Consider the following 19,510-nt stretch of genomic DNA (forward strand, 5'->3'; position numbering starts at 1 on the left):
CTGTTCTTCAAATAGTGAAGGGGGCTTAAAATTCAACTTGGGCAGGAAGGGGTTAGCCTGCATTTCTCCCGCGACTTTCACACCTCAGGACGTCCCAATCCGCTTCGCAGCCAATGAAGTACTTTTTTTGAAGTGTGGTCACTGTTGTAATGTAGGAAGTGCGGCAGAGAATTTGCGCACAGCAAGCTCCCACAAACAACGAAGCGATAATGACCGGATCATCTGTTTTAGTGATGTTGATTGAGGGATAAATATTGGCCCCAGGACACCGGGGAGAACTCCCCCTGCTCTTCTTCCAATAGTGGCCGTGGGAGCTTTTACATCCACCTGAGAGGGCAGACGGGGCCTCGGTTTAACGTCTCATCCGAAAGACGGCACCTCCAACAGTGCGGCGCTCCCTCAGTACTGCCCCTCCGACAGTGCGGCGCTCCCTCAGTACTGCCCCTCCGACAGTGCGGCGCTCCCTCAGTACTGCCCCTTCGACAGTACAGCGCTCCCTCAGTACTGCCCCTCCGACAGTGCGGTGCTCCCTCAGTACTGCCCCTCCAACAGTGCGGCGCTCCCTCAGTACTGCCCCTCCGACAGTGCGGCGCTCCCTCAGTACTGCCCCTCCGACAGTGCGGCGCTCCCTCAGTCCTGCCTCTCCGGCAGTGCAGCGTTCCCTCAGTACTGCCCCTCCGACAGTGCGGCGCTTCCTCAGTCCTGCCTCTCCGGCAGTGCGGCGCTCCCTCAGTACTGCCCCTCCGACAGTGCGGCGCTCCCTCAGTACTGACCCTCCGACAGTGCGGCGCTCCCTCAGTACTGCCCCTCCGACGGTGCGGTGCTCCCTCAGTACTGCCCCTCCGACAGTGCGGCGCTCCCTCAGTACTGACCCTCCGACAGTGCGGCACTCCCTCAGTACTGCCCCTCCGACAGTGCGGCACTCCATCAGTACTGCCTCTCCGACATTGTGGCGCTCCCTCAGTACTGCCCCTCCGACAGTGCGGCGCTCCCTCAGTACTGACCCTCCGACAGTGCGGCACTCCCTCAGTACTGCCCCTCCGACAGTGCGGCACTCCCTCAGTACTGCCCCTCCAACAGTGCGGCGCTCCCTCAGTACTGCCCCTCCGACAGTGCGGCGCTCCCTTAGTACTGCCCCTCCGACAGTGCGGTACTCCCTCAGTACTGCCCCTCCGACGGTGCGGCGCTCCCTCAGTACTGCCCCTGTGACAGTGCGGCGCTCCCTCTGTCCTGCTCCTTCGACAGTGCGGCGCTCCCTCAGTACTGACACTGGCGGAGTGTCTGGCCTGGATTTTGTGCTCACGTCCCTGGAGTGGGGGGCTCGAACCCACGACCTTCTGACGCAGAGGCGAGAGAGCGAGAGAGACCCAGTGAGCCACGGCTGGCAAGGGCGGGGACAGGAAACTGGATCGAAAAGAGACTTTATTTGATTAGTACGATGCCGTGGCCTAACTAGGCTACTTGGTTAACACACGCACCCTGAAAAACAGCTCAGCCTTCAAGCCAATTAATTGTTTCGATTGCAGCAGTGTCGGGTTTAAATTACCATCTCCAGCAGACAGCAAAGCGCCGTATAAAGAGTTTAGCGAAGGCATTTAAATGCATCAGTGCTGGTGCCCAGGTGTACAATAGGGACACATGGGGTGGAGAGGGCTGGCTCAAGAGGTGGGAAATGATTATTTAAATTTTAGCTGAGTGGATAAGGAGAGGAGGCCAGAACTCAGCCGCACACAGAGAGGCAGAGCGAGAGAGAGGGGGGCAGTTGACACTTGGAGAAGTCTTCTCTCAAAAGCGATCTCAGCGTCCGGGAGACGTGAGCCAGGAGGAAGAGGTGATTCCCGTCCCGGGCCCACCGCCCCCTCCTCACGATGTTAAGTGGGGTTAAACTGGACGGAGTGAATTCTCCAGACTGGGGCAGTTACTACCAGGAGAATGAGGTCTGTTCTGATTTTTTTTTAAATAACTTCTCAAAAGCTTAAAGACACAATCTCAATCCTGGCCAAATTGCGGGTTTTTAAGAAGCGTCGGGGAGTGGGGGGTTGGGTGGCGGTGGGGGGAGTGCTGGGCCGGGTAAAAGTTTTCTTTCGAAGTGTAAAGTTTTTTCTTGAAGTTGCAGTTTGTGCAGTTGAGTGTTTGAGAAGCGGGACGGGACGGGACGGGGTCTATCTCTCAACCTGCAGTGTCTTATAAGGGACGGAGTTGAGGTTTTTTTTTTACAATGGCGGGTCGGAAGCAGGGCCGGTGTTTTACCAGACTCGGGAGTCTTGTGCGCCGTTGCTGTTTGTCTCGAGGCCACTGTGTTATGTCGAGGCAGGGTTTGTATCGCCTGCCACAGCGGCTGTGAATTGCTTCGGGACGACCCGTGGCGGCGATGGGCGCGGTTGGAATGGGAGTTCTAGCGTGCGTGCAAACCGCTGAGTTTTGATCGCTCGACTTTCTCTCTCTCCCTCTTCAAATCGCTCCGTGGCCTCACCCTGCAAGCTCCTCCCCGCCAGCCTTCTCTGCCTCTCCTGCCCCGTCCCCTTCGCTCCCACCACCACCCCCCCACCCCCGCTCTCGGTGTCCTAGCGTCACTCTCCGCCGCTTCCCCCTCTCAAGCCCTCCGCCTCCCCGTCCTTCCTTCACCTTCACCAGCCTCCTCGGTCGAGCTCCCAGTTACGTCTCCGAGCTCTCCCACCGCTCCTGCAAAGTGCCTTGAGATGTTTGCGACCCTAGGGAGGCAGGTTACTGTTGAGAAATTCCCCATTGAAAGAGCAGAGTTAGCAAAGGACTTGTATTTAAATTATGTAGCAGCTTCCTAAGGGAGTCGCAAAGCACTTTATAGAGCCCCACCTGCCTCGTAATAAGACTCTGAGTTATAACACTCTCTCTGTTACACCCCACCCTCAGTACAAGGCTCTCAGTTATAACACTCACAGGAACAGGAGGCCATTCAGCCCCTCGAGACTGTTACACAGGAACAGGAGGAGGCCATTCAGCCCCTCGAGCTTGTTACACAGGAACAGGAGGAGGCCATTCAGCCCCTCGAGCCTGTTACACAGGAACAGGAGGAGACCATTCAGCCCCCTCGAGCCTGTTACACAGGAACAGGAGGAGGCCATTCAGCCCCTCGAGCCTGTTACACAGGAACAGGAGGAGGCCATTCAGCCCCTCGAGCCTGTTACACAGGAACAGGAGGAGACCATTCAGCCCCCTCGAGCCTGTTACACAGGAACAGGAGGAGGCCATTCAGCCCCTCGAGCCTGTTACACAGGAACAGGAGGAGGCCATTCAGCCCCCTCGAGCCTGTTACACAGGAACAGGAGGAGGCCATTCAGCCCCCTCGAGCCTGTTACACAGGAACAGGAGGAGGCCATTCAGCCCCCTCGAGCCTGTTACACAGGAACAGGAAGAGGCCATTCAGCCCCCTCGAGCCTGTTACACAGGAACAGGAGGAGGCCATTCAGCCCCTCGAGCCTGTTACACAGGAACAGGAGGAGGCCATTCAGCCCCTCGAGCCTGTTACACAGGAACAGGAGGAGGCCATTCAGCCCCTCGAGCCTGTTACACAGGAACAGGAGGAGGCCATTCAGCCCCTCGAGCCTGTTACACAGGAACAGGAGGAGGCCATTCAGCCCCTCGAGCCTGTTACACAGGAACAGGAGGCGGCCATTCAGCCCCCTCGAGCCTGTTACACAGGAACAGGAGGAGGCCATTCAGCCCCCTCGAGCCTGTTACACAGGAACAGGAGGAGGCCATTCAGCCCCCTCGAGCCTGTTACACAGGAACAGGAGGAGGCCATTCAGCCCCCTCGAGCCTGTTACACAGGAACAGGAAGAGGCCATTCAGCCCCCTCGAGCCTGTTACACAGGAACAGGAGGAGGCCATTCAGCCCCTCGAGCCTGTTACACAGGAACAGGAGGAGGCCATTCAGCCCCTCGAGCCTGTTACACAGGAACAGGAGGAGGCCATTCAGCCCCTCGAGCCTGTTACACAGGAACAGGAGGAGGCCATTCAGCCCCTCGAGCCTGTTACACAGGAACAGGAGGCGGCCATTCAGCCCCCTCGAGCCTGTTACACAGGAACAGGAGGAGGCCGTTCAGCCCCTCGAGCCTGTTACACAGGAACAGGAGGAGGCCGTTCAGCCCCTCGAGCCTGTTACACAGGAAGAGGAGGAGACCGTTCAGCCCCTCGAGCCTGTTACACAGGGACAGGAGGAGACCGTTCAGCCCCCTCGAGCCTGTTACACAGGAACAGGAGGGGGCCATTCAGCCCCTCGAGCCTGTTACACATGAACAGGAGGAGGCCGTTCAGCCCCTCGAACCTGTCCCCCATTCACTGAGGTCGCGGCTGATCTGTATCCTAGCTCCATCCACCCACCTTGGCTCCATCTCCCTTGTCCAGCAAAAATCTATCGATCTCGGATTTAAAATTATTGAGCTGGCGTCGAGTGCTTTCTGTGGGAGAGAGTTCCACACTTCCACCACCCTTTGTGTGAAGAAACGTTTCCGAACTTCTCTCCTGAACGGCCTGGCTCTGATTTTAAGGTTCTGCCCCCTTGTCCTAGACCCCCCCCCCGCCCCCACCAGCGGAAACACTTTCTCTCCATCCACCCCATCAATTCCTTTCAAAATCCTAAACACCTCAATCAAATCCCCCCTTAACCTGCTATATTCCAGGGAACACAAGCCGAGTTTGTGGAATCTCTCCTCATAGTCTAACCCGTGGAGCCCCGGTAACATTCTGGTCAATCTGCGCTGCCCTCCCTCCGAGGCCCGGTACATCCTTTCCAAGGAGCGGTGCCCAGAACTGCTGACAGTATGTGGTCTAACCGGGGCTTTGTACAGGTTGGAGCACAACTTCCTCCTGTTTCGATTCCAGCCCTCTCGTGATCAAGGCCAACATTCCAGTCGCCCTTTGTGACTATTTTCTGTACCTGACCCACGACACTTTAGTGATCTGTGTACATGGACCCCTAAACCTCTTTGGACCTCCATTGTTCCCAGCTTTTCACCATTTAAATAATACTCGCATCTATCATTTTTTGGCCTAAACTGGATGACCTCACATTTACCTATGTTGCAATCCATCTGCCACAGATTCACCCGCCCACTTAATCTATCGATATCTCTTTATAATTTTATGCTCCCATCTGCAGTACTTACTATAACACCAATCTTTGTGTTATCGGTAATCCTGGATATATGGCTCTCTATTGTGTTATCTAAGTCGTTAATAAATATCTTCTCCTTCTTAGGCAGTCCCTCGGAACCGAGGATGACTTGCTTCCACACTAACAATGAGTTCTCAGGTGACTGATGAGTCCCAGTGAGGGACCTACAGTCTCTGTCACAGGTGAGGCAGACGGTGGTTGAAGGGGCGGGTGGGTGGGGTGCTTGGGTTGACGTGCGCTCCTTGCGCTGCCTGCGCTTGGCTTCCGCTTGCTCCCGACGAAGAGACTCGAGGTGTTCGGCGCCTTCCCGGATGCTTCTCCTCCACTTTGTGCGGTCTCGGGCCAGGGAGTCCCAGGTGTCGGTGGTGGGGGGATGTTACACTTTTTCAAGGAGGCTTTGAGGATGTCCTTGAAGCGTTTCCTCTGCCCACCTGGGGCTCTCTTGCCGTGCCGGAGCTCTGAGTAGAGCGCTTGTTTTGGGAGTCTCGTATCGGGCATGCGGATGATGTGACCCGTCCATCGGAGTATAGTGAATAGTTGAGGCCCCAGCACAGATCCTTGTGGGACACCGCTAATCACTTCCTTCCAATTCGAGTACATACCCATTATTGATCAGCCATGATCTCATTGAATGGCGGAGCAGGCTCGAGGGGCCGAATGGCCTACTCCTGCTCCTATCTTCTATGTTTCTATCCCTACACTCTGTCTTCTACCACCTCACCAATCTCCTACCCAGGTCAATAATTTGCCTTCAATTCCATGAGTTTTAATTCGCGCTAACAGTCTCTTGTGTGGAACCTTATCGAACACCTTCTGGAAGTCCATATAAACTGCATCCGTAGACACTCCCCCGTCCACTACTTTAGTTACTTCCTCGAAAAGTTCAATCAGGTGCGTTAGACATGACCCACCTTTTACAAACCCATGATCCAATCAGCTCAAATTTCTTAAAGTGCTCAGTCACTCTGTCCTTTGTTATAGATTCCAATAACTTCCCCACAGCAGAGGATAGACTAACAGGCCTATCATTTCCCGGTTTCTCTCTCTCTCTCTCACCTTTCTTAAATAATAGAGTTACGTTTGCGATTTTCCAATCTAAAAGGACAATTCCTGAATCGAGAGAGCTTTGGAAGATTATGGCAAATGTATCTGCAACTTCCTCACCTACTTGCTTTAAGCCCCTGGGGTGGAATCCATTGGGCTCTGGGGTTTTGTCAGTCTTCAGTGACGTTACTTTTTCCGCATACTGTTTCCTTGTTTACGATAACTTTAGTGAGCTCTAGTCCTTGATTCATTACATATTTCCCTGGAATATCAGGAATATTATCCTCTTCCTCTCCTGTGAAGTCATTATTCTACAAGTCCGCCATTTCCTTACTTTCATTTGTAATATTACGCACAACTATTTTTAAAGGGCCCACCTTTTGCTTCTAATGCAATTGTAAAAACCTTTTGCTTTGCGCCTCCCGTTAGCGCCCTAAGAGGCAACGAGCGCCCGGGCGCGGCGCCGCCAACGCGGGAGATTAGTGGCGGCGGTAACCGTTAGCACCACGAAGGCGATGACATCATCGTCGTGTGCAGCGCCCCGGCCGCGATCTTCGGGAGCGCCCCCTGACGTACCGCCGGGCGCCATGTCCGACAGGGTCAGGGGGGGGCCTACCTGCGGCCGGGGCGGCGCTAATTAAAGGCGAGGTGCCGGGCGGCCATTTTTGTTGCTGGCCACCTGCCAGCACCTGCCTCCGTTGCCATTCCCCGGCCTCCTGACCAACCCCCCCCCCCCCCACCCACCGCGGAGTACCGGCTGCGCACCGTGAGCTGGGCTCTTCTCTCGAGTGCCGGGCTCTTTTGCCGGCACTCCCGATCCACGGTGGCCCCAGCTGGGCCCCGGGTCACGCTGCTCAAAGCCCCTCCCCTTTAAGGAGGAAGGCCTGCAATGCTGCGGCACATCGTGCCACGATATTTCCTCGCAGCGCCCCAAGAGGGAGGCAGGGTGGTTCCAGTAGCGCCCCGCTTCCCTCTTGGGGTGCTACCGATGAATTTTGGCCGCGGGGGTGCTAATTTTTTCGGGGCGCTCCGCTCAATGTTCCCTCTCATCTGTTTTTCCGTGCGCAGTCCCTTTAAGTGGCCGAGAGGCCCATTCAGATTTGTGCAGTTTCTCCAAACCGTGCGGGAACATTGCTCCCAGTTCCCCTGGATCTACATTTGCACTTTTATACCCTCTTTCCTTTACTTTAATGCCATCTCTCACCTCTTGCGTCGGCTGTGGCTGTTTTTATTTTGGTAAGTTGGAGCGTTTGCCCTGTAGCGGTTGAGGCCGGTCCCGTATTAAGCTAAACTCTGCCTTGAACAACTCCCACTGTTTGTCTGATGTTTTACCCGAGAGTGGTTTTGACCGGATTGCTGTCGTTACGTCTCTGTCTCATCCTGTTAAAGCTAGCCTTGCCAAAACGGCGTACAGTTCTGGTCGCCATATTATAAAAAGGATATCGAGGCACTGGAGAGGGTGCAGAGAAGATTTACAAGGATGATACCAGAAATGCGAGGGTATACGTATCAGGAAAGGATGAACAGGCTGGGTCTCTTTTCTCTTGAAAATAGAAGGCTGAGGGGTGACCTAATAGAGGTCTTTAAAATGATGAAAGGTTTTGATAGAGTGGATACAGAGAGAGTGTTTCCACTTGTGGGGAAGAGCAAAACTAGAGGCCATCAATATAAGATAGTCACCAAGAAATCCAATAGGGAATTCAGGAGAAACTTCTTTACCCAGAGAGTGGTGAGAATGTGGAACTTGCCACCACAGGGGGTGGTTGAAGCGAATAGTATCGATGGATTTAAGGGGAGGCTGGATAAGCGTATGAGGGAGAAGGGAATAGAGGGTTATGCTGATAGATTTGGATGAGGAAAGACGGGAGGAGGCTCGAGTGGAGCATAAACACCGGCTCGGACTGGTTGGGCCGAATGGCCTGTTTCTGTGCTGATGGAATCCTCTGTAAAACCTACAGCCTTAGCAGCTGTGTTAAATTTCTCCTTTTCGAACCTAGCATTGAATTCGATTGTGTTCTGATCACTGTTAGATAAATGTTCCCTTACCGGTAGATTATTAACGAGTCTGGCTCATTACTCATTGCTAAATCTACTCTGGCCTGCCCTCTTGTTGGTTCTCCAGCAGATTGCTCAGAGAACGATCTCGAATGCTATCCAGAAATTCACGACCTCTCTGACAGGAGCCACCCTGCTCTTCACAATCGACATCAGAGTTAAAGTCTCCCGTTAAAACAACTCCACTTCTGCTACTAGCCTCGCTAATCTCTAAACTAATACATTCGGCCACTTCATTGCTGCTGTCAGGAGGCCGGTAGACAACTCTCATTACAGTTTTCAAGTCCGTTCTTATTCCAGTGGGTAGCACGCTCGGCTCTGAGTCAGAGGTTGTGGGTTCGAGCCCCCACTCCAGAGACTTCAGTACCGCCCCTCCGACAGTGCGGCGCTCCCTCAGTACTGCCCCTCTGACAGTGCGGCGCTCCCTCAGTACTGCCCCTCTGACAGTGCGGCACTCCCTCAGTACTGACACTCCGACAGTGCGGCGCTCCCTCAGCACTGCCCCTCCGACAGTGCAGCGCTCCCTCAGTACTGCCCCTCTGACAGTGCGGCACTCCCTCAGTACTGCCCCTCTGACAGTGCGGCGCTCCCTCAGTACTGCCCCTCTGACAGTGCGGCACTCCCTCAGTACTGCCCCTCTGACAGTGCAGCACTCCCTCAGTACTGACACTCCGACAGTGCGGCGCTCCCTCAGTACTGCCCCTCCGACAGTGCGGCGCTCCCTCAGCACTGCCCCTCCGACAGTGCAGCACTCCCTCAGTACTGCCCCTCCGACAGTGCGGCACTCCCTCAGTACTGACACTCCGACAGTGCGGCGCTCCCTCAGTACTGCCCCTCCGACAGTGCAAGGCTCCCTCAGTACTGCCCCTCCGACAGTGCGGCGCTCCCTCAGTACTGCCCCTCCAACAGTGCGGCGCTCCCTCAGTACTGCCCCTCCGACAGTGCGGCGCTCCCTCAGTACTGCCCCGCCGACAGTGCGGCACTCCCTCAGTACTGCCCCGGCGACAGTGCGGCGCTCCCTCAGTACTGCCCCTCCAACAGTGCGGCGCTCCCTCAGTACTGCCCCGGCGACAGTGCGGCGCGCCCTCAGTACTGCCCCTCCGACAGTGCAGCGCTCCCTCAGTACTGCCCCTCCGACAGAGCGGCGCTCCCTCAGTACTGCCCCTCCAACAGTGCGGCGCTCCCTCAGTACAGCTCTCCCTCAGTACTGCCCCTCCGACAGTGCGGCGCTCCCTCAGTACTGCCCCTCCGACAGTGCGGCGCTCTCTCACTACTGCCGCTCCGACAGTGCGGCGCTCCCTCAGTACTGCCCCTCCGACAGTGCGGCGCTCCCTCAGCACTGACCCTACGACAGTGCGGCGCTCCCTCAGTACCACCCCTCTGACAGTGCGGCGCTCCCTCAGCACTGCCCCTCCGACACTCCCTCAGTACCGCCCCTCCGACAGTGCGGCGCTCCCTCAGTACTGCCCCTCTTGACAGTGCGGCGCTCCCTCAGTACTGCCCCTCTGACAGTGCGGCGCTCCCTCAGTACTGCCCCTCCGACAGTGCGGCGCTCCCTCAGCACTGCCCCTCCGACAGTGCAGCGCTCCCTCAGTACTGCCCCTCCGACAGTGCGGCGCTCCCTCAGTACTGCCCCTCCGACAGTGCGGCGCTCCCTCAGTACCGCCCCTCCGACAGTGCGGCGCTCCCTCAGTACTGCCCCTCCAACAGTGCGGCGCTCCCTCAGTACTGCCCCTCCGACAGTGCGGCGCTCCCTCAGTACCGCCCCTCCGACAGTGCGGCGCTCCCTCAGTACTGCCCCTCCGACAGTGCGGCGCTCCCTCAGTACTGCCCCTCCAACAGTGCGGCGCTCCCTCAGTACTGCCCCTCCAACAGTGCGGCGCTCCCTCAGTACTGCCCCTCCGGCAGTGCGGCGCTCCCTCAGTACTGCCCCTCCAACAGTGCGGCGCTCCCTCAGTACTGCCCCTCCAACAGTGCGGCGCTCCCTCAGTACTGCCCCTCCAACAGTGCGGCGCTCCCTCAGTACTGCCCCTCCAACAGTGCGGCACTCCCTCAGTACTGCCCCTCCGACAGTGCGGCGCTCCCTCAGTACTGCCCTGGAATGTCAGCCTAGATTTTTGTGCTCAAGTCCCTGGAGTGGGATTTGAACCCACAACCTTCTGACTCAGAGGCGAGAGTGCTGCCCACTGAGCCACTGCTGACACTGACAACCCTGCTGGAAAATGGGATGTTTCTTTCCATCCATTCTGGGGATGTGGGCGTCGCTGGCAAGGCCCAGCAGTTATTGCCCATCCCTAGTCGCCCCTTGAGAAGGTGGTGGTGAGCCGCCTTCTTGAACCGCTGCAGTCCGTGTGGTGAAGGTGCTCCCACAGTGCTGTCGGGGAGGGAGTTCCAGGACTTGGACCCAGCGACGAAGGAAGGGAGTGAATGGGAAATAGACAAGGGGTTTGATCCCATCAGTCATTGAGTCGACTGGGCTGATACTCTCTGGAGTTTAGAAGAGTGAGAGGTGATCTCATTGAAACATTGAGGGGGATTGACAGGGTAGATGCAGGGAGGATGTTCCCCCTGGCTGGGGAGTCTAGAACCAGGGGTCACAGTCTCAGGATAAGGGGTCGGCCATTTAGGACTGAGATGAGGAGAAATTTCTTCACTCAGAGGGTGGTGAATCTTTGGAATTCTCTGCCCCAGAGGGCTGTGGAGGCTCAGTCGTTGAGTATATTCAAGGCAGAGATCGATAGATTTTTGGACTCATGGGGAATTAAGGGATATGGGGATCGGGTGGGAAAGTGGAGATGAGGTCGAAGATCAGCCATGATAGAAACATAGAAACATAGAAGATAGGAGCAGGAGTAGGCCATTCGGCCCTTCGAGCCTGCTCCGCCATTCAACGAGATCATGGCTGATCATCCAAACCCTAGTACCCATTGGCGGAAGGGTCGAGAACCAGAGGACACAGATTTAAGGTGATTGGCAGAAGAACCAAAGACGACAGGAGGAAAAGCTTTTTTACGCAGCGTGGGGTTAGGATCTGGAATGCGCTGCCTGAAAGCGTGGTGGAGGCTGACTCAATCACGGCCTTCAAAAGGGAATTGGATAAGTACCTGAAGAAAACATTTTCAGGGCTCCGGGGAAAGGGCGGGGGAGTGGGACTAGCGGAAGGGCTCTTGCAGAGAGCTGGCACGGGCTCGACAGGCCGAATGGCCTCCTCCTGCGCGGTAACCATTCTGCGGTTCTATTCTCGGATATCAGTAAGGGAGCCGTGACTGGCCTTATTTCTCCGAGGATGTATAAAAAGACAATCAGTCCCGGGGTTCTCCGAATCCAGGGACGCAGCTGGAAAGGCCGCGTGTGTGGGCGTTGAGTGAGCACTGGGTGGGACTTGGGCCCGTGATGCCTTGCACAGTCGGATAGCTGGCTGACACGCACCCTCTGGGCTCGCAACATGGGGGCTTGGCCTTCCATGTGAGGTACTGAAGGGGGCAGCTGGCGTCCGCAGTAACATAACAACAACCACCTTGCATTTATATAGCGCCTTTAACATAGTAAAACGTCCCAAGGTGCTGCACAGGAGCGTAAATCAAACAACATTTGACACCGAGCCACATAATAGAAACATAGAAAAATAGGAGCAGGAGTCGGCCATTCGGCCCTTCGAGCCTGCTCCGCCATTCAATATGATCATGGCTGATCCTCTCTCTCAATACCATATTCCCGCTCTCTCCCTATACCCCTTGATGTCTTTTGTGTCTAGAAATCTATCTATCTCCTTCTTTAATATATTCAGTGACTCGGCCTCCATAGCCTTCTGATTAATGATTATGACGGGTTTGGATAGGCTAGACGGGGAAAGGCTGTTCCCACTAGTTGATGGTACAAGGACTCGGGGACACAGATTTAAGGTTTTGGGCGAGAGATACAGGGGGGACATGAGAAAAACTTTTTTACGCAGCGAGTGGTGAGGACCTGGAACTCGCTGCCGACGGAAGTGGTGGAAGCGGAGACACTCAATGTTTTCAAGGGGAGACTGGATACGCACTGGAGGGAAATAAACTTGCAAGGCTCCGGGGATAGAGCGGGGGAATGGGACTGACTGGATTGCTCTACAGAGAGCCGGTGCGGACTCGATGGGCCGAATGGCCTCCTTCTGTGCTGTTATGCGTCTATAAGGAATGAATAGGAATGGTAGGACCCGAGGAAGGACAGAGGATCAGAGGGACCTTGGTGTGCATGTACATAGATCCCTGAAGGCAGCAGGACAGGTAGATAAGGTGGTTAAAAAGGCATATGGGATACTTGCCTTCATTAGCCGAGGCATAGAATATAAGAGCAGGGAGGTTATGATGGAGCTGTACAAAACGCTAGTTAGGTCACAGCTGGAATACTGTGTGCAGTTCTGGTCGCCTCACTATAGGAAGGATGTGATTGCATTGGAGAGGGTGCAGAGGAGATTCACCAGGATGTTACCTGGGCTGGAGCGCTTCAGCTATGAAGGGAGACTGGACAGGCTGGGGTTGTTTTCCTTCGAGCAGAGAAGGCTGAGGGGGGGACCTGATGGAGGTGTACAAAATTATGAGGGGCATAGATAGGGTAGATAGAAAGGAACTTTTCCCCTTAGTAGAGGGGTCAATAACCAGGGGGCATAGTTTCAAGGTAAGGGATAGGAGGTTTAGAGGGGATTTGAGGAAAGACTTTTTCACCCAGAGGGTGGTTGGAATCTGGAACTCACTGCCTGAAAGGGTGCTAGAGGCAGGAACCCTCACAACATTCAAGAAGCATTTAGATGAGCACTTGAAACGCCATAGCATACAAGGCTACGGACCAAGTGCTGGAAAATGGGATTAGAATAGACAGGGCTTGATGGCTGGCGCAGACACGATGGGCCGAAGGGCCTCTTTCTGTGCTGTATGACTCTATGACTAAGATTAAGGAGATATTAGGACAGGCGACCAAAAGCTTGGTCAAAGAGGTTGGTTTTAAGGAGCGTCTTAAAGGAGGAGAGAGAGGCGGAGAGGTTTAGGGAGGGAATTCCAGAGCTCGGGGCCCAGGCGGCTGAAGGCACGGCCACCAATGGTGGAGCGATGGAAATCTTCAAAAGTCATCAGATTCAGCAGAGGGGAAGCGGGGAGAAAAGGCAGGAAATTAAGAGAGCGGTCGGGGGTTTGAAAGATTCAGACTCTGCAACACGCTTATCTCTGCTAGATCTGATGGCCGACCTGTCACTCACAGCTCGAGTCTCTTTTAAAGTTTAATTAGCCGGGTTGAAGAGTTCAATGGTGACAATTGAAGGGGTGGAAGGGGCTTGCTGGGTGGCCTCCACTGCGGCTAAGGGAAGGGACGGGTTGTTTGCACATCGGCCGTGCTGTGGAGGAGTTAATGAGGTTTGAAAAGACTTACAGGGACATGTGGAAAGAGGGCAGTGTCCTGAGGGAACCACACGCCGAAAATGACAATGATCTGAATTTCAGCCTTTTAACAGATTACTGGCAACATCTGAGTCACTGTACGTTCAGATTGGAGACTTCAATCGCCCAATTACAGAGCAATTGAATGATTCCGTTGATTTAATATTACCTCCTCTCCAAAAGGTGTTATTAACAGAAAGCAAGGAAGTTATGCTGAACCTTTATAAATCACTGGTTAGGCCTCAGCTGGAGTATTGTGTCCAATTCTGGGCACCGCACTTTAGGAAGGATGTCGAGGCCTTGGAGAGGGTGCGGAGGAGATTTACTAGAATGGTCCCAGGGATGAGGGACTTCAGTTAATGTGGAGAGACTGGAGAAGCTGGGGTTGTTCTTGTATTGGGCTTGTATTCGCTGGAGTTTAGAAGAATGAGAGGGGATCTCACTGAAACCTATAAAATTCTAACAGGACTGGACAGACGAGATGCAGGAGTCCAGAACCAGGGGTCACAGTCTAAGGATAAGGGGTAAGCCATTTAGGACTGAGATGAGGAGGAATTTCTTCACCCAGAGAGTGGGGAACCTGTGGAATTCTCTACCACAGAAGGCAGTTGAGGCCAATTCATTAAATATATTCAAGAAGGAGTTAGATATATTTCTTAATGCTAAAGGGATCAAGGGGTATGGGGAGAAGGCAGGGACAGGGTACTGAATTTGGATGATCAGCCATGATCGCATTGAATGGCGGAACAGGCTCGAGGGGCCGAATGGCCTACTCCTGCTCCTATCTTCTATGTTTCTATGTTCTTCTTAGAGCAGAGAAGGTTAAGGGGAGATTTAATAGAGGCGTTTAAAATCACGAGGGGTTTTGATGGAGTAAATAAGGAGAAAGTGTTTCCAGTGGCAGGAGGGTCGGTAACCAGAGGGCACAGATTGAAGATAATCGGTAAAAGAACCAGAGGGGAGATGAGGAGAGTGTTTTTCCGCAGCGAGTTGTTGTGATCTGGAATGTGCTGCCTGAAAGGGCGGTGGGAGCAGATTCAATAGTAACTTTCAAAAGGGAATTGGAGAAATACTGGAAAAGGAGAAATGTGCAGGGCTGTGGGGAGAGAGCAGGGGGGAGTGGGACTAATTGGAGAGCTCTTTCAAAGAGCCGGCACAGGCACGATGGGCCGAATGGCCTCCTCCTGTGCTGCGTGATTCTGTGATCACTTGCTGGGTTACAGTTCCACCGATCTCGGCCTCCTCCGGCCAAGTCTGAGTCTAGGCCGAAGCCCTCCTCACCCCGACATTCACACACACACACTTTCCAAACAACAATCATTTTTGCCCCCACTCCCCTCTGCTGCAGGTGATGATGTCTGAAGATTTCCATTGCCCCCACCATTGGTGGCCATGCCTTCAGCTGCCTGGGCCCCAAGCTCTGGAATTCCCTCCCTAAACCTCTCCGCCTCTCTGGTATGTTGGCCTTTATTACAAGAGGATTTGAGTATAAGAGTAAAGACGTCTTACTACAATTATATAGGGCCCTGGTGAGACCACACCTGGAGTATTGTGGACAGTTTTGGTCTCCTTACTTAAGGAAGGATATACTTGCCGTAGAGGGAGTGCAACGAAGGTTCACCAGACTGGTTCCTGGAATGGGGGGATTGTCCTATGAGGAGAGATTGAGCAGACTCGGCCGATATTCCCTAGAGTTTAGAAGAATGAGAGGTGATCTCATTGAAACATACAAAATTCTTACAGGGCTTGACAGGGTAGATGCAGGGAGGATGTTTCCCCTGGCTGGGGAGTCTAGAACCAGGGGTCACAGTCTCAGGATAAGGGGTCGGCCATTGAAGACTGAGATGGGGAGAAATTTCTTCACTCAGAGGGTGGTGAATCTTTGGAATTCTCTGCCCCAGAGGGCTGTGGAGGCTCAGTCGTTGAGTATATTCAAGGCTGAGATCGATAGATTTTTGGACTCTAGGGGAATCGAGGGATATGGGGATCGGGCGGGAAAGTGGAGTTGAGGTCGATGATCAGCCATGATCTTATTGAATGGTGGAGCAGGCTCGAGGGGCCGAATGGCCGACTCCTGCTCCTAATTATTATGTTCTCTCAATTCAATTCAATTCAATTCAATTCAATTCAAATCGCTTTATTGGCATGATAAGGTACATCTTATGTTGCCAAAGCATCGAAAAACATTTATGGTTGAACACATAAACACAGATCTATTCATACAGTGTATAAACAGATATATCCCTGAGTGTATAAATATACATTCGTATAATTTGTATATACTCTTTTCTTAGGTTTACTGGTTGTCCCTCTGTTTATGGCAAGCTGTAACATAGTGTGCCGCTAAGGTTACACTCTCTCTCCCCCTTTAAGACGTTCCTTAAAACCGACCTCTTTGACCAAGCTTTTGGTCGCCTGCCCTCATATCTGCTGATGTGGCTCGATGACAAATTCTTTCTTTGAGCTACGCTCCTGGTGATGTCGTACTTCGCACGGGGCCGCTGTCCTTCATCCTGCCAGCGCAATTCACATCTCATCTCGAGCCATCCTTTGATTCTTAACCTGACCCATTACCGTCTCCTCTCGCCTTGAATATCTCTTAATGCCTCTTCACTTCTCCTGCCTTCTATCCTATCACAGACCTTCTCTTTTGTCCTTTCATCCCCTCCCCCTTTTCCCAGCCCCTAAACTTGCTTTTAAATCTGTTCCATCTCCAGCTTTTTCCAGTTCTGATGAAGCGTCCCAGACCTGAAACGTTAATTCTGTTTCTCTCTCACCGCCTGGCCTGCTGAGTTTTTCCAGCGCTTTCTGTTGTTAATTCTGTACTAATGCATGTTGTTGTAAGCCAGTCTTGAGCCATTTTAGGTGCAGGCAAGCAGAACAGGTCCAATTAGCTTGGATATTGGATCAGCCATGATCTCATTGAATGGTGGAGCAGGCTCGAGGGGCCGAATGGCCGACTCCTGCTCCTATCTTCTTTTGCATTTTATTATTTAACATTATAACTAAATTTTTGTTTTCAATCTCTCTATCTATGTTAGATTTATCAATCTCTGACCGGCATGAATTCAGGGAGTAGCATGACCTCCTATATGTCCAACGCGCGACCACCGGGGACTATGGCGATGCCTTACTTAAACCCAGGAATGAGCCATCATCCGCTGTCGGCTATCGGAGGCAACGCGGGGGCTGTGACCAGCTTGGCGTCAGAAGCAGCTGGGATGGGGACCTCGCTGAGCTTGCCGCTGGGGCAGGTCGGAGCCCCGAGCGGCCCCCTGAACCAGATCACTCCCTACTGCGACATCAACCCGGCCGTCGGCCCAGGGTACGGGCAGGGCAACCTGGAGTTCCCGGGCGACGCCAAAAGCTTCAGGCGCGGCTACACGCACGCCAAGCCTCCCTACTCCTACATCTCCCTCATCACCATGGCCATCCAGCAGTCGGTGCACAAGATGCTGACCCTCAACGAGATCTACCAGTGGATCATGGACTTTTTCCCGTACTACCGGCAGAACCAGCAGCGCTGGCAGAATTCCATCCGGCACTCGCTCTCCTTCAATGACTGCTTCATAAAAATGCCCCGGTCCCCGGAGAAGCCGGGCAAAGGGTCCTACTGGGCGCTGCACCCGGACTCGGGCAACATGTTCGAGAACGGCTGTTACCTCAGGAGGCAGAAGCGCTTCAAGTGCGAGAAGAAAGGCCCGTCGTCCGGCGCTCCGAAGGACGGTGCCGGGCCGTCCACAGAGAGCCCCGGGCAGAGGGACAAGTCCCCAGCTCCGAGCGTGGAGACGGACTCCTCCATCGAGTCCCCCAGCTCAGAGTACAGCAGGCACCAGGGGCGCCCCTTCTACCCGCAACTGGGCAAGGCGTCCCCCAACCCCAGCCCCGGGCTCCTGGAGCAGGAGAGCCCCCCGGGCGCCAAGCCCAGCTCTTTGGTGGCCTCCCACCCGTCGTTCCTCTCCCAACTGGCCTCCGAAGCCTACCTCAAGCCTGACCCCCACTTGGCCTTGAGCCACCCTTTCTCCATCACCAACCTCATGGCCTCGGACCAGCAGCAGCACCCCAGAATGGACCTGAAGCCCTACGAGCAGATGATGCAGTATTCCAGCTATGGACCGTCAATGACCGGAGACCTGACGATGAGTTCTGTGTTCCCCAAAACATGTCTAGACCTTGCGCCCGTTCCCAACGACTCGTCCTGCTACCAGTCGCTGTGCTCCCGCCCAGTGCTGAGCTCAATCTAGGCCCTCTGTAAAAAACGGACTTTATCCCAACGTGTATATGTTTTGTAGATATCTACCTGTTATTTTGACAATGAACCGATGTGAATTAATATTAATCCTTGATTGTACGAATCAAAGGGACAATGTGAGAGCAAAAGCTGTTCAATGTACGCAACTCATTCTCTGGCGTGTAACCACGCCTATTGTTTCAAAGCCATCGCTACCGCTTATAGTATCAGGACGAGGACATTCAGCCCCTCGAGCCTGTTACACAGGAACAGGAGGAGGCCATTCAGCCCCTCGAGCCTGTTACACAGGAACAGTAGGAGGCCATTCAACCCCTCGAGCCTGTTACACAGGAACAGGAGGAGGCCATTCACTCCCTCGAGCCTGTTACACTGCAACAGGAGGAGGCCATTCAGCCCCCTCGAGCCTGTTACACAGGAACAGGAGGAGGCCATTCAGCCCCTTCGAGCCTGTTACATAGGCAGAGGAGGAGGCCATTCAGCCCCCTCGAGCCTGTTACACAGGAACAGGAGGAGGCCATTCAGCCCCCTCGAGCCTGTTACACAGGAACAGGAGGAGGCCATTCAGCCCCCTCGAGCCTGTTACACTGCAACAGGAGGAGGCCATTCAGCCCCCTCGAGCCTGTTACATAGGAAGAGGAGGCCACTCAGCCCCTCGAGCCTGTTACACTGCAACAGGAGGAGGCCATTCAGCCCCCTCGAGCCTGTTACACAGGAACAGGAGGAGGCCATTCAGTCCCCTCGAGCCTGTTACACAGGAACAGGAGGCCATTCAGCCCCGTCGAGCCTGTTACACAGGAACAGGAGGAGGCCATTCAGCCCCCTCGAGCCTGTTACACAGGAACAGGAGGAGGCCATTCAGCCCCTCGAGCCTGTTACACTGCAACAGGAGGAGGCCATTCAGCCCCCTCGAGCCTGTTACACAGGAACAGGAGGAGGCCATTCAGCCCCCTCGAGCCTGTTACACAGGAACAGGAGGAGGCCATTCAGCCCCCTCGAGCCTGTTACACAGGAACAGGAGGAGGCCATTCAGCCCCTCGAGCCTGTTACACAGGAACAGGAGGAGGCCATTCAGCCCCTCGAGCCTGTTACACTGCAACAGGAGGAGGCCATTCAGCCCCCTCGAGCCTGTTACACAGGAACAGGAGGAGGCCATTCAGCCCCTTGAGCCTGTCCCCCATTCACTGAGGTCACGGCTGATCTGTATCCTAACTCCATCCACCCACCTTGGCTCCATCTCCCTTGTCTAGCAAAAATCTATTGATCTCAGCTTTAAAATTATTGAGCTGGCGTCGAGTGCTTTCTGTGGGAGAGAGTTCCACACTTCCACCACCCTTTGTGTGAAGAAACGTTTCCCAACTTCTCTCCTGAACAGCCTGGCTCTGATTTTAAGGTTCTGCCCCCTTGTCCTAGACCCCCCCCCGCCCCCACCAGCGGAAACACTTTCTCTCCATCCACCCCATCAATTCCTTTCAAAATCCTAAACACCTCAATCAAATCCCCCCTTAACCTGCTATATTCCAGGGAACACAAGCCGAGTTTGTGGAATCTCTCCTCATAGTCTAACCCGTGGAGACCCGGTAACGTTCTGGTCAATCTGCGCTG

General features: G+C 54.3%; 1 protein-coding gene across 1 annotated transcript; it reads left to right on the forward strand.

The window, feature by feature from the left end:
- The first annotated feature begins 1,689 nt into the window (after nt 1–1,689).
- LOC147092977 (forkhead box protein A2-like) lies at nt 1,690–17,995 on the forward strand. Its single transcript, XM_085975765.1, has 2 exons — nt 1,690–1,937; nt 16,698–17,995. Exons 1-2 carry the CDS (start codon nt 1,869–1,871, stop codon nt 17,898–17,900), a joined length of 1,272 nt encoding a protein of 423 aa, XP_085831891.1. The 5' UTR covers nt 1,690–1,868; the 3' UTR covers nt 17,901–17,995.
- Nucleotides 17,996–19,510: the final 1,515 nt, after the last annotated feature.

Source organism: Somniosus microcephalus, unplaced genomic scaffold (assembly GCF_052327205.1).
Source record: "Somniosus microcephalus isolate GS21.2 unplaced genomic scaffold, FLI_Smic_1.0 unresolved_chr2, whole genome shotgun sequence".
NCBI lineage: Eukaryota > Metazoa > Chordata > Chondrichthyes > Squaliformes > Somniosidae > Somniosus > Somniosus microcephalus.